At 44.1% G+C, this 13,440-nt stretch overlaps 1 protein-coding gene across 1 annotated transcript; it reads right to left on the bottom strand.

Annotated features, from left to right (window-relative positions):
• Nucleotides 1–21: 21 nt before the first annotated feature.
• LOC142401187 (beta-galactosidase-1-like protein 2) lies at nt 22–13,418 on the bottom strand. The gene is made up of 19 exons (XM_075486482.1): nt 13,327–13,418; nt 12,693–12,878; nt 12,543–12,611; nt 11,997–12,092; nt 11,599–11,707; nt 11,398–11,490; nt 11,208–11,289; nt 11,065–11,129; nt 10,891–10,975; nt 7,153–7,290; nt 6,896–6,980; nt 6,700–6,808; nt 6,458–6,604; nt 5,751–5,822; nt 5,563–5,641; nt 5,372–5,459; nt 5,173–5,284; nt 1,310–1,426; nt 22–292 (listed from the first exon to the last, which is right to left on the bottom strand). Exons 1-19 carry the CDS (start codon nt 13,416–13,418, stop codon nt 206–208), a joined length of 1,911 nt encoding a protein of 636 aa, XP_075342597.1. The 3' UTR covers nt 22–205.
• Between the last annotated feature and the right edge of the window lie 22 nt (nt 13,419–13,440).

Genomic DNA, 13,440 nt, shown 5'->3' with positions numbered 1-13,440 from the left:
GATAAAAACATTGCTCTCATGCAATCATTACTGTGTCTTTGATAGTTGATGTGGTTAAAAATTGAACTTTGCGTTTGTAGTATCTAAGGTATTATATTAAACATTCACCACATTAATATCCTCGCATTTGACAAGCACATTACACAAGAACAAAACAGAGAGAAAATAATCAAACCACATAATTCCCTCCAGGATGTGATAATGGTCATTGGATGTCTGCTGCCATGCCCAGATCAGGTGTGTCCTCAAAGTGGACTTTGTAGTCTCCCTCTTGCTCCTCAAACACAATGACCTTATTTATATGAACAGAACAGTGACAAATAGAGTTGTTAGAAACCTGGACATTCTTGTATTTTCACAAACTATTGCATATGGAATTATTTCCGTATGTAATACAAAGATTTTTTTTTAAAAGGAGTTAACATTAAGCTAAACCCCAAAGCTAATTAGCTTAGCTACAAAGTTTATTCAGCCCAAAGGAAACTAAATCTTCTTGCTGTCACCTTTATGCACTAATTCACATATTAAATCTTAATCATCGTCAAATGGATACACAGCGACTATGGATGACCACAAATGTTAATGTGCATTTTGCAATGCTAGGCTTAGCTAACAATCACATCAATTTGAGGCACCGTTCAGACAAACTCCTTTCAATTAATCTCAATGTCACTTAAGCAGGTAAAACAAGTTCACTTAGTCAAATCTGACAATGTTTAAATATCAATTTAAACCCATCACAAACTTCATAGTCACATTGACTGTACAGGCATGCACAAACAATCCTGCTACAGTGACTATTAGTTGCAGTGTTTTAAAGCCTTGGGTCAAGCTGCAGATGCAGCTTCCTCTCTGACATCTAAAGATAGTCAGCTTAATATGAGTTGTTATGATGATATGTCATGTTGTAAGAAAACTCTGACCTCATAAGATCTTTGTTATTATATTTAATTTTATGTACTGGCCATTTGCACAGAAATTCCATTTGCCATAAATATGTTTCAATGAAGCCACAAGGATCATTAAAGAAAATTACATTTTTAAGCTTTTAACATGTTAGACTGGTGTTTTTGTTTGTTAGAACGCTTATCATGAATTCAAGAATCAATAGTTTCTAGATTGCATTATTTTTACATTTATCATTATTATTATAATTATTATGATTATACTGGCACTTGTCAGTACATTTTGATAACTGAATGTTGCTACTTTAACAGATGGATAAAGCTATTAATGTTAAATGTTCAATACTTGAAATGCACACATTTACTTTTGCCTCTGACAAAATCTCATCTGTGCACAGCTTTACCTGATTGATTCCACTATTGAGAAAGGGTCCAGGGAGGTAGAGTGTCTGCTGTGGGCCAATGGACCAGTAACGGCCCAGATTCAGTCCATTTATGAACACAACACCTTTCTCATAGCCCTGTGGATCCCAAAAACAAACAATTTGGGCATTTCATAAACACACTTTGGCAAATACATAAACAGAACACAAAACCACAGTTGTGAAAAAAAATAAGTAGATCAGTGAAAAATTGTTAGCTTAATTGACTTTAGAAAGAGCTGCTCTACTGACTCATAGGCTTTCATAGCCTTTTTTTCCAAAGACTCTAAATAGCTTTTCAAATCACAGCACAAAGATAAAACACATCTCAGTAGCATGGAGAACACCAGACCCTACATGGAGCTTATATGGCACCAAAAGGAATCTTTCGTTCCCATCCATCCATCCATCCATTATCTTCCGCTGCTCCGGGGATTGGGTCGCGGGGGCAGCAGCTTGAGCAAAGAGACCCAGACGTCCCTGTCCCCGGCCACTTCCTCCAGCTCTTCTGGGGGGACCCGGAGGCGTTCCCAGGCCAGCCGAGAGACATAGTCTCTCCAACGTGTCCTGGGTCTTCCCCGGGGCCTCCCCCCAGTGGGACAGGCCCGGAACACCTCACCAGGGAGGCGTCCAGGAGGCATCCTAACCAGATGCCTGAGCCACCTCATCTGACTCTCGATGCGGAGGAGCAGCGGTTCTACTCCGAGCCCCTCCCGGATGACCGAGCTTCTCACCCTATCTCTAAGGGAGAGCCCTGCGGAGGAAACTCATTTTGGCCGCTCGTATTCGCGATCTCGTTCTTTCGGTCACTACCCACAGCTCATGACCAAAGGTGAGGGTAGGAACATAGATTGACCGGTAAATCGAGAGCTTCGCCTTCTGGCTCAGCTCCTTCTTCACCACAACGGGCCTGTGCAGAGCCCGCATCACTGCGGACGCCGCACCGATCCGCCTATCAATCTCCTGCTCCATTCGTCCCCCACCTCGAGATACTTAAACTCCTCCACTTGGGGAAGGATCTCATTCCCAACCCGGAGAGAGCATTCCACCCTTTTCCGGCCGAAGACCATGGTCTCAGATTTGGAGGTGCTGATTCTCATCTCAGCCGCTTCACACTCGGCTGCGAACCGCTCCAGTGAGAGCTGAAGGTCACGGCCCGACGATGCCAACAGAACCACATCGTCCGCAAAAAGCAGAGACCTGATTCTGAGGTCGCCAAAACGGACCCCCTCAACGCCCCAGCTGCGCCTAGAAATTCTGTCCATAAAAATTATGAACAGAATCGGTGACAAAGGGCAGCCCTGACGGAGTCCAACCCTCACAGGAAACATGTCCGACTTACTGCCGGCAATGCGGACCAAACTCTGACACCGGTCATACAGAGACCGAACAGCCCATATCAAGGAGTCTGGCACTCCATACTCCCGGAGCACCCCCCACAAGAGTCCCCGAGGGACACGGTCGAACGCCTTCTCCAAGTCCACAAAACACATGTAGACCGGTTGGGCGAACTCCCATGCACCCTCCAGGATCCTGCCGAGGGTATAGAGCTGGTCCACTGTTCCATGGCCAGGACAAAAACCACACTGCACCTCCTGAATCCGAGATTCGACTATCCGGCGGATCCTCCTCTCCAGTACCCCTGAAAAGACCTTACCAGGGAGGCTGAGGAGTGTGATCCCCCATAGTTGGGACACACCCTCCGGTCCCCCTTTTTAAAGAGGGGGACCACCACCCCGATCTGCCAGTCCAGAGGCACTGCCCCCGATGTCCACGCGATGCTGCAGAGGCGTGTCAACCAAGACAGCCCCACAACATCCAGAGCCTTGAGGAACTCAGGATGGACCTCATCCACCCCCGGGGCCTTGCCACCGAGGAGTTTTTTGACCACCTCGGCGACCTCAGCCCCAGAAATGGGAGGCCCCACGTCCGAGCTCCCCAACTCTGCTTCCTCATAGGAAGGCGTGACGGTAGGATTGAGGAGGCTCTCGAAGTATTCCCCCCACCGACTCACGACGTCCCTAGTTGAAGTCAGCAGAGCCCCGCCCTCACCATACACGGTGTTGATGGTGCACCGCTTTCTCCCCCTGAGCCGCCGGATGGTGGACCAGAAACTCCTCGAGGCCGTCCGGAAATCATTCTCCATGGCCTCCCCGAACTCCTCCCAAGCCCGAGTTTTTGCCTAAGCAACCGCCGAGGCCGCGTTCCGCTTGGCCTGTCGGTACCCAACAGCTGCTTCCAGAGTCCCACTGGCCAAAAAGGCCCGATAGGACTCTTTCTTCAGCTTGACGGCTTCCCTCACTACTGTTGTCCACCAGCGGGTTCGGGGGTTGCCGCCACGACAGGCACCGACCACCTTACGGCCACAGCTCCGGTCGGCCGCCTCAACAATGCAGGCACGGAACATGGCCCATTCGGGCTAAATGTCCCCCACCTCCCCCGGGACATGGTTGAAGCTCTGCCGGAGGTGGGAGTTGAAACTCCTCCTTACAGGGGATTCCGCCAGCCGTTCCCAACAGACCCTCACAATACGTTTGGGCCTGCCAGGTCTGACCGGCTTCCTCCCCCACCAGCAGAGCCAGCTCACCACCAGGTGGTGATCAGTTGACAGCTCCGCCCCTCTCTTCACCCGAGTGTCCAGGACATACAGCCACAAGTCCGACGATATGACCACAAGGTCGATCATCGAGCTGCGGCCTAGGGTGTCCTGGTGCCAAGTGCACATATGGACACCCTTATGTCTGAACATGGTGTTTGTTATGGACAGTCCATGACGAGCACAAAAGTCCAACAACAAAACACCACTCTGGTCAGAACGGGGGGGCCGTTCCTCCCAATCACGCCCCTCCAGGTCTCACTGTCATTGCCCACGTGAGCATTGAAGTCCCCCAGCAGGACGAGGGAGTCTCCCGGAGGAGCACTCTCCAGTGGAGGGAGGCGGAGGGAGGCTACCCTCTCGTCTACCGGGGTAAACCCCAATGTACAGGCGCACAGCCGGGGGGCGATAAGTATGCCCACACCTGCTCTACGCCTCTCACCGCGGGCAACTCCAGAGTGGAAGAGAGTCCAACCCCTCTCGAGGAGGCTGGTTCCGGAGCCAAAGCCATACGTCGAGGTGAGTCCGACTATATCTAGCCGGAACCGCTCAACCTTACGCACCAGCTCAGGCTCCTTCCCCAGCAGAGAGGTGATGTTCCACGTCCCAAGAGCCAGCTTCAGTAGCCGAGGATCAGACCGCCAAGGTCTCCGCCTTCGGCTGCCACCCAGCTCACAATGCACCCAACCCCCTTGGCCCCTCCCATGGGTGGTGAGCCTGTTGGAAGGGGGACCCGTGTCGTTTCTTCGGGCTGTGCCCGACCGAGCCTCACGGGCACAGACCCGGCTACCAGGCGCTCGCTGGCGGGCCCCACCCCTAGGCCTGGCTCCAGGGGGAGGCCCCGGTAACCCACGCCCGGGCGAAGGAACACGGTGTCCAATGTTTTTTTCCATCATAGAGGGTCTTGTGAGCTGTTCTTTGTCTGGTCCCTCATCTAGGATCTTTTTGCCATGGGTGCTTAAAGCCCCGGGCAACATAGCTCCCAGACTTATTGGGGCACGCAAACCCCCCCACCACGGTAAGGTGACAGCTCATGGGGGGTCTTTCGTTCCCTTCTGTGATAAATTTATTTAACTTTAAACTCATTTGCTGGGAATTTATTTTTAATTACAGGCACTGTATCAGGGAGGATCACGTGCCTTACATGTCCAAGTATTTCAACAATGTCCTCAACTTATTAACATACTTTTTCACATGATTGTAAATCATGTTTAAGTGTCATATAATATGTATAAATCATTTAACTCACTGGTAGCTTCACAAATGTGTCACTTGGATACCCATATGCAAAAAGCCTCCCCATAAGAAATCCAGGGAAACTGGGACTTTCAGGGAGACTTTTCCAAGGTGCCTGATAAAGACTGAAATAAATAATAGTTCAAATACATTATTAAAAAGAAATGAAAGTGATATATAGGGTGTGATATGCAATAATAAAGTGTATAAACCTGTCAATAAAGCTGGGTTTCATATCCAGGCTGTATATTGTGAAGTCCCGCAGGGGAATATTGTTTAATAAAATATCTCCCACTAGTCCTGCAAGAGCACAAATCAAAATTGACATGTGTACTCCCCACTGAGTGCATGAGTGATTTTATAGCAGACACAGCAATGAACTGCAGCATTTTCAATCAATTACCTTTATGTTGTTTGTCAAGGTCTCTTCCACGGTGTGCTCGTCCGCAGTTTTCCACCAATAAACTCAAAGTGCGCTGTCCCTGTAGGGATCAATTGTTTTCACTTATTTATAGATAGATATAGCCATCATTGAGACACCTCTTCAGCGTCCATCACAGCCAATAAAACGTTTGCTTTCTTTGTTCATACCTGTCCATCAGCAACAGCCAGCTCCAGGCTGTGTCGCTTGAAAAGGCCAATGTAGTTTCTGTCTACAAACACCTGAGGCAACAAAGATCATTGTCAAATAATTCCTTGGATGAAAACACTCAGAGATTGTGGTTCTGGATTAACACAGAACCACACTCTTTCAAAGTATTTGTGCACTTTTTGTCCTCAGATGTATATTACTGTGGCCAAACCAACAACACAGCACAAATTGATAATAAGAGAATATTCACTTCTGAGTTTATTATTTTAGAAAATATAATTATAGGGCCCTGCGACCCGACCGACGGATTCAGCGGTATAGAAAATGGATGGATGGATAATTATAGGGTATTTTGGAAATAGTTACTATGGATGAGGACATTTAAAACACTCATTCACCTGTTAAAGAACAGAGAGGAATTTAGCTAAGCGATGTTTAACAAATTCCAAATCACCCAACTCCAAGCCCCAAAATATCAGCTCTAATTACACCACAAATTGACAATTTTACATTTTTGCTTATAACACAAACGGGATATAACATGTAAAACAAAGAGCTCATTGAAAAACCTTTGGATAATTTCTAGTTTCTGTGCTTAGAAACACATTATGAGGGATCATAATGTGGGTAATCAGTGAATAGTGAGGCGACCATTTTGAAGCATAAAAGGTCAGAGATGACACCTTTAAGTGCAGTGAGGACTCACCAGGGCACGGTCTCGAACATTATCGCCTGACTTCAATATTCCTCCACTCGTGATGGTAGTTTCATACAGGGTGTAGCCGTAAGACTGACCATTCCTGTTGTTTACAGGTAGATTCTCCATGTTTACAGGCTTGGCTGACTTAAAAGGCTGCAAAGACAATTTAAATAATTCATCTGGCTGGAAAGCAAAATCCTTGTCAATGCAGAATGTTGTCAGCTTGAGATCTTATATGAAAAACTTACTCCCTCAGTGAAGCTCAAAGCATCCCATAAAGACAGGTGCTGGTACATGATTGCAGGTTCATAAGCTTCCCTGTAATGTAGGACTGGCATGTCTGGTATACTGTTGCCTCTTTCTTCACAGAGAGGTCAAAACTAATCAAGCAAAGAAGCAGGTCGGTAAACACATAAATTGATGTACTCTGTTCTCATATTTAACTTACTGCTGTATCGAGAAAATAAATCTCTCAGAAGATGGTACTTCGGATTGTATTCCCCAGCTTCAGATAAGGGAGCATCATAATCTGAAAAGTATGATACAGTATGTTAACTGTCATGTACTGACACCTGCTGGGTGTTAAGCATACTGAATTTTTCACCTCTGAGATGGTATTGCCTATTAATTCTCAAAAAGAAATCGTTGTGACTTTGTGAAATTACCATAACTTTGGCAGAGTAAAACAACACAGAACAAACCATAGCTGGAGACTAAAGCTCTGTAGGAAGGATCGGCGAGAGCTCCGCTCGTGAATCCAAAACTGGATCCTCCGTGGAACATGTACAGATTGACGGACATGCCTCGTCTCAGAATTTCCCTCACAGTGGACACCATATCTGGCAAGAAGTTCAACACGCCATACAAACGTAGGAAGCAAAGGATCAGACCACTTCTACACATTTGTTTTTTTTAATGCAGCTTTTGAAAAATGACTCATGCAAATGTGATATGACCCTGGTTTTCACATTTGCATCCCCACTGTTGGCACAGAAATGACATTCTCAATGCAAAAAGGCAGTGGGGGGTGAGATAGGAAGAATGTCTTTACAGCTGATTAGATCATTTTGAGATAAAGAATAACTAGTGAGGGGTAAAAAAAACGATCAGTTAGCTACTATGTAATGGAGATCAGAAAGAAATTCTGTTTAACTAGTAAGAGAAATCCATGGCAAACTAAAACAAATAATAAAACAGCTGTGTTAAATAGTTAATTTTGGGTGCATCATTTAATTACATGACAGATAACAATATATATTGGAAAATACCATTACAACCAATGCATAAAGAAAAGATGAAGACCAACGCACACTGCACCGTGAAATACTATAAAAGAATACTGTGGATTTTTTTTATAAAATGTATTAAAAAGTCTTTGAAAGTTTAGTTACCTTGGACAGTTTTATATTTTCAAAACTCAAGCCATCTTTAACTTAAAAATCAACTTAAGTTAATCAAGTTAATTCATATCCATCTCTGTAGCAATTGGGTAACTTGGGTTTCTAAATGTACAATAATACTTTTTATTGAAACTTTTTAAATGATTTAAATTATTCTTCCAGCACCTCTATGCAGTATGAAAACAAAGGTGCCCTTAAGGCAACAATGTAGATCTGGGTGAGCTGGGAATTTAAATGCAAACTATGCAGAACATCTCTTAAAAACAAAACAAACACACAAAAGTTGTTGCCTGTAAATCAAATCTTATGATCCCCTTGAAGTGTCGTATTTATCTAACAAGATACCTTCCTCTTCTTGTATTTTACTTGATTCTTCTTATTTTTGCTGTCGTAGTCTTTCGAGCGCGTGTCCCCACATGTCAATGACAGAGCAACAGCTTTGAGAGCTAAAAAAATGTAGCAGTCAGTTCAAACTGCCTCTCCCTCTGTACACACTCTTCCTTATCAAGTGGCTGTGTATAAATGCTGAGCTTTCCAACTGTAAATGATCTTTTACTGAAATAAATTCCAGTTCAATGAGTATGTGTGGAGCCCTTTGAAAGTAGAGGGTAGCATACCTCTACTTGAATGAGATGCAGAATCTGTAGGCAACTCGCTCATTAATCTAAACCTTGGGTGGTCTGAACCAAAGGACTAATGTGAAATAACTGAGTCCAAACAAGCAGGTGGCTCTGCTCTGTTATATCAGCCCCCTGGTTAGAGCCACTTATATTGGATAAAATATCACAACAGGGTAGACAGCTGTTATGCAGCAGGCATATCTGCTGGTGGCACACTAAGCTAACCAGAGATATTCTATTGTAATCAACACTGCCATCTTGTGTTCAGAATCAAAATGGCCGTGTATGTTTTTGAAGCTGACATTCAGATGAAAATGTCCATCTTGTATTTTGGCTGTTTCCATCAGATTCTTAGCATTCTGTAAAAATGGAGGTGTAGCTTTGCTCTTAACGTTTCTACACATCAGAGCATGCCCAGGTGTCATGTCCTCCATGATGTCATTGATGAAACAGCTGAAACAGCACCTACTTGGATTGGTAAAAACAATTGACCTACCTAGCCATTAGCTCTTAGAGCATGAGCAGTTTATGAACTGTATGTCCAAGTAAAGGCATGATGTCATCACCTTGTGTCATCACCTTGTGAAAAATCCATTTTAATGGGATGGCACTGCTCATCTACAAATTGTCGGGTGCAGAAACTGACAACAGCACCAGCACTACCAGTGGGACAAAAATACCTTTTAGCTGGGAGCTGGGATACACCTAATACAGAAATAAAGTGTCTTGCTTCTCAAAATAATATGCGTTCAGAAGAGTAATACATTTGCATCACAAAAACGTTCATCCAAAAAAGTCAGACCTCACAATCGCTTGGAGCAATTTTTGCCTCCCTTCATATCAATGCGTGCTGCCACCTGCCGATAGCCGCACCTGTTATGGTGTTTACTGCTCGGTCTGCACTTCGGCCTGCACAGTTTACACAGTACGCAGTGATAGGAAGGGAGAGAAAATAGCACCAAGCGATTGTGAGGTCTGACTTTTTCTGGATGAACGACTTTGTGATGCAAATGTATTACTCTTTTGAACACATATTGTTTTGAGAAGCAAGACGCTTTATTTTTTAAGCCCCAGCCAACTAGCTGGACTACCTTCGTCAACGCCAAAACGAGGCTGGAACTCGGCTCACAAGACGCAGCAGGGGGTAAGTCAATGTTCATAAATGATATTGCTAATATGGGATGTCATACAGCTTCATGTCAAAAGAGGCAAACTATCCCTTTAACGTAATACCCAACCTCTGTGTGAGTGCCAGTGACACAATAAGGGTGGGCATCTACCAGCTGTAGAGCTATCATATGGACTCACAATAGTGAAACAATGAAGCTATATGTCTTGCCCTATGGGCCTAGTAAGTAGCATATCAAGAAGAACCATTGGAGTTAGTACTTGAAACATAAGCTAATCTTAAACATGCACTTCAGCCCTGAAATTTCAGTTGGTCCACAGAGGTAGAAAATGAAAATGAGAATATCCACTATGTTCAGCCTGGATTTCAGGTGGAGATTTTACAACCCAGTCTCTACTACTATCTCCGGAAGATGGCCAAATCAAACAACGTGTGAATGTAGCAGTAAACCCTCTGCAGCATTTACTGCGAGCTAGAGGGCTGATGATCCATGCTCTTCTCTGCTGACCTGTAGATTATGTTGCTTTCCAATCACACAATGACGTTGTAGATCAACTTAGAAGCATTTGGTATTGATATCCACATGAAGGCAAGAATCATGGAGTCTCATCTGCCAATCTTGACATACTGTTAACAAAACACTGACATTTCTCCTGCGTATTTCTTGCATCATATCATGTGTCCTCAAAACTACCCAGATGTCTCTCCTATGTGTTTCCATCAGGATCTCCCGCTTTTTCAGTTCATATGTGAAAATGACTATAGTGTGGGGATGTGCCTTTTTCAGCTATAAATATAAACTCACTACAGTGAAGGAATAAAGGTGTATGCCATGTCACATCAAGTCGTGGTACAGACTACTAGAAAGAAAACCGGAAAGTCAGGAAGATAAAAGTGGATGGTGGGATTCTTCTTTCTTTGAGTAAAGTGAAAAACTGAGTGTACAACCTCGCAAGCAGAAATGAAGCTCTTAAGGGACATGAATGAGGTGGCGATCCTGGTCACAAAAGACACAAGCATGTTCCCAATGTCATAAACTCTCATCCAGCTCAACCTTGTGTGGAGCTGCTACATCCACAGAGGGGGTTAAAGCGGAGGCCTGGGACATGTGGAAGAGAGCTGCCATCATCCTCTGGGACAATATCAACTGACCCAGTCATAGCCCATCAAAATGAGTTGAGCTTACAAATCTGCATCACTTACCCTGCCTCTAGGATTAGGTGGTTAACACCAATACAGATGTGTCAATTTATCTATAAAGCCACAGATAACAAGGTAGACCTTCCTTACCTTCTGGCGGGAGCACATGGTGGAGTTCTCCCCACACATCATACCAGCCAGTCCAGTAGTCCATCACCATGGAGGGGCTGTTGGGCTAAAAACCAGTGCAAGAAAGACTCAAAGTGTCAGCTCAAGCCCTATGTTTCCTGACAGTTAACACATGTGGAGAGGTAAGGCTTTCACCTGGATTGCATTCAGATCCTGGATGTCTCTCTGATTTAGCTTCTGTAGCTTCACTGACCTGATAGCTACAAGACAACAGATGACAGGTTAGACTATAAAAGTATGCAAGTGTGTATGTTTGTGAGTGCATTAATGTACAGCACCTCCATCGACACCCCCTGACTTCAATGTGTTGTGGTTATCAGATGTGAGCAAGAGCTCGCTGATCCCTCTGGACTGCAAAGCCTCTCAAAACAAAACACAATGTAGCACGAGAATTGAAAATCACCAGAATGTAGCAACGCATGCACGCGGATTTAAGGGGAATTGTAATAAACAAGTCATGCACTTTACCTCTTTTATGAAAATCATGTAACTTTGATCCTTTGCAAAGGATCCATATTCATTTTCAACCTGCACTGCAATGATGGGACCTCCTTTCTTGAACTAAAATACAAAAACAAGGATTTTGTTTTCATGACATACTAAACAAACTGTAGCTGACAGACTTGTTTTTTCAATTCTCTGTTTAAGAAATAAATTTTTTTAAAAGACCTGCAGCGGAACCACTTTTGGTATAAGTTTGTCAAAGTAAGTGTTGACGGCCTGAGTGAACCCTGGGTGAGTCGTCCTCAGTTTCATGCTGCCATCTCTGAGGAGCCAGCTGCAAGAAAGAAAACAACCTGCTTAGTTTTCACTAAAGCTGCAAGAACGGAAGAGCTGCAGTGAGTCCAACATACTGAACAAATCTTCAAGCTCTGGGCAAGTCTTCCCTCAGAGGAAGATGCAACACTTTCACCCTGATTGCACTCAACTAAAAAAAATGTAATTTTGTGTTTCACATAAGAAGTTCTGTGCTGTTGTGTTCAAATTTTTCTTTTCATGCACTCGCAGAACATCAGGTTTTCTAAATGCACTAATGAAGTTATGTCCAAAAAGAATACCGGCCTTACCTCGGTAGTCCTCCTAAGTCCAGCTCAGCGGAAATATAGGGCCCCGGACGTAAAATCACCCACAATCCCAGTTCGGCTGCAAGACTGATGTAAGCTCTGAAACTCAGACAGAGGAGACCGTTTCTTTCTCCACAAACATAAAAACTCTGGATCTGTGGTGAGAACCTACATTTTATTTTTTTGAGGTCTGGCGACAACAACAGCTAAGTTAAGAGTCTCATTCCTTATAACTCATCACCAATGTTTTGTATAAGTTGCTGTTGTTGTGGTGATGCTGCTGTTGCCAGGCGGGACTCTGACTCCTGTTTCTCCCTTGGGCACAGGGTTTAGATGATGAGAGAAAAAGGAGAGTATTCCCAAAACATCTCTGAGCATATAATATTGTTAGTACAGCTAGAAAGGTGGTGCAAGGCGGTTTTAAATCTTATTATGGATATTTTTAAGCCCAATGTTCTGCATGGTCTTCACTCTAACAATCAAGTTTTTGTATGTCAATTAGTCATGAATGTTCTGTATTCAGTGCAAATAAGACAACATTCTCCTTACTCTAAATCCAGCTGTGTGTGGAAGTAAAAAACCCCCTTCTCTGGTTGGTGTAGACTCCACGGCACATATCTGAAAGGATGCTCTCGGTTTACATTCAATTGGTGGAAAAGCTTGTGATATAAAACACACAAGGTGCAGTAGTCTTCCTACGTAGTGAGGGTGTTTATGCCACAGGCCTTCATCTTCATCAGGCGATCCCTCCAATAGGCCCTGGGCACACGGAAATAGTGAATGGATCCCCCGAGTATACGGAAAGGCTCTCCTTCCAGGGTGAACTGAGATGTACTGGCGTTCAGGCCCACCTTTCTTCTCATCCTCCACCCGCTTGCTGGCATGCTGGAGGAGAAGTTGTGGATTATCCTAGTCACAATCACATTACGTGACACATAATGGACACATTGAACTGACCACATGACATGCTTAACAGGAATTTGCAGATGTCTTGACTGGTCTAAAAAACGCAGGGACACATCAGTATGTGGAGGCAAAACAGGCTTCAAAACAAATGAAACTCCTCTTACTTTTAAAACCCATTTATTAATGCTGGATCATCTATGATGCTGTTGTTAAATCCGCTCTTACTTCACTTCCAAAAAGGGGAAAGCTTTTGTGAGCTACAGTTAAAAAAACCAGCTAAATTCAGATATTTAATGATATTCATTGAGACAAATATATTTCAACACACTTAAATGTATGAAAAATAAGTAAACAATACTGTAATAAGGCACCAGAAAGATACAGTCTGAAAACAGCTCCAAGTGAAACATAGTAAATTAAGACTTACCCGAGATACTTATACACGATGAAGCCAACTATGCACAGGCAAATTAGTGCATATTTCCTTTTGTGCACATTTCTCATCCTTAAAACAACCATCGGTGGTGTGTGAGATCCCTTA

Source organism: Odontesthes bonariensis, chromosome 16 (genome assembly GCF_027942865.1).
Source record: "Odontesthes bonariensis isolate fOdoBon6 chromosome 16, fOdoBon6.hap1, whole genome shotgun sequence".
Taxonomy (NCBI): Eukaryota; Metazoa; Chordata; class Actinopteri; order Atheriniformes; family Atherinopsidae; genus Odontesthes; species Odontesthes bonariensis.
The sequence above is the reverse complement of the archived record's forward strand: the minus strand, read 5'-3'. Positions and strand labels throughout refer to the sequence as shown.

Bases quoted from the DNA above. Each gene is read 5' to 3' on its own strand.
- LOC142401187 (XM_075486482.1), bottom strand. From the start codon at position 13,418: ATGGTTGTTTTAAGGATGAGAAATGTGCACAAAAGGAAATATGCACTA. The intron at 5,642-5,750 runs GTATGAACAAAG...TGATCCCTACAG, and splicing joins TGGCTGTTGCTGATGGACAG to GGACAGCGCACTTTGAGTTT. The intron at 293-1,309 runs GTAAAGCTGTGC...CATATAAATAAG, and splicing joins TCAATAGTGGAATCAATCAG to GTCATTGTGTTTGAGGAGCA.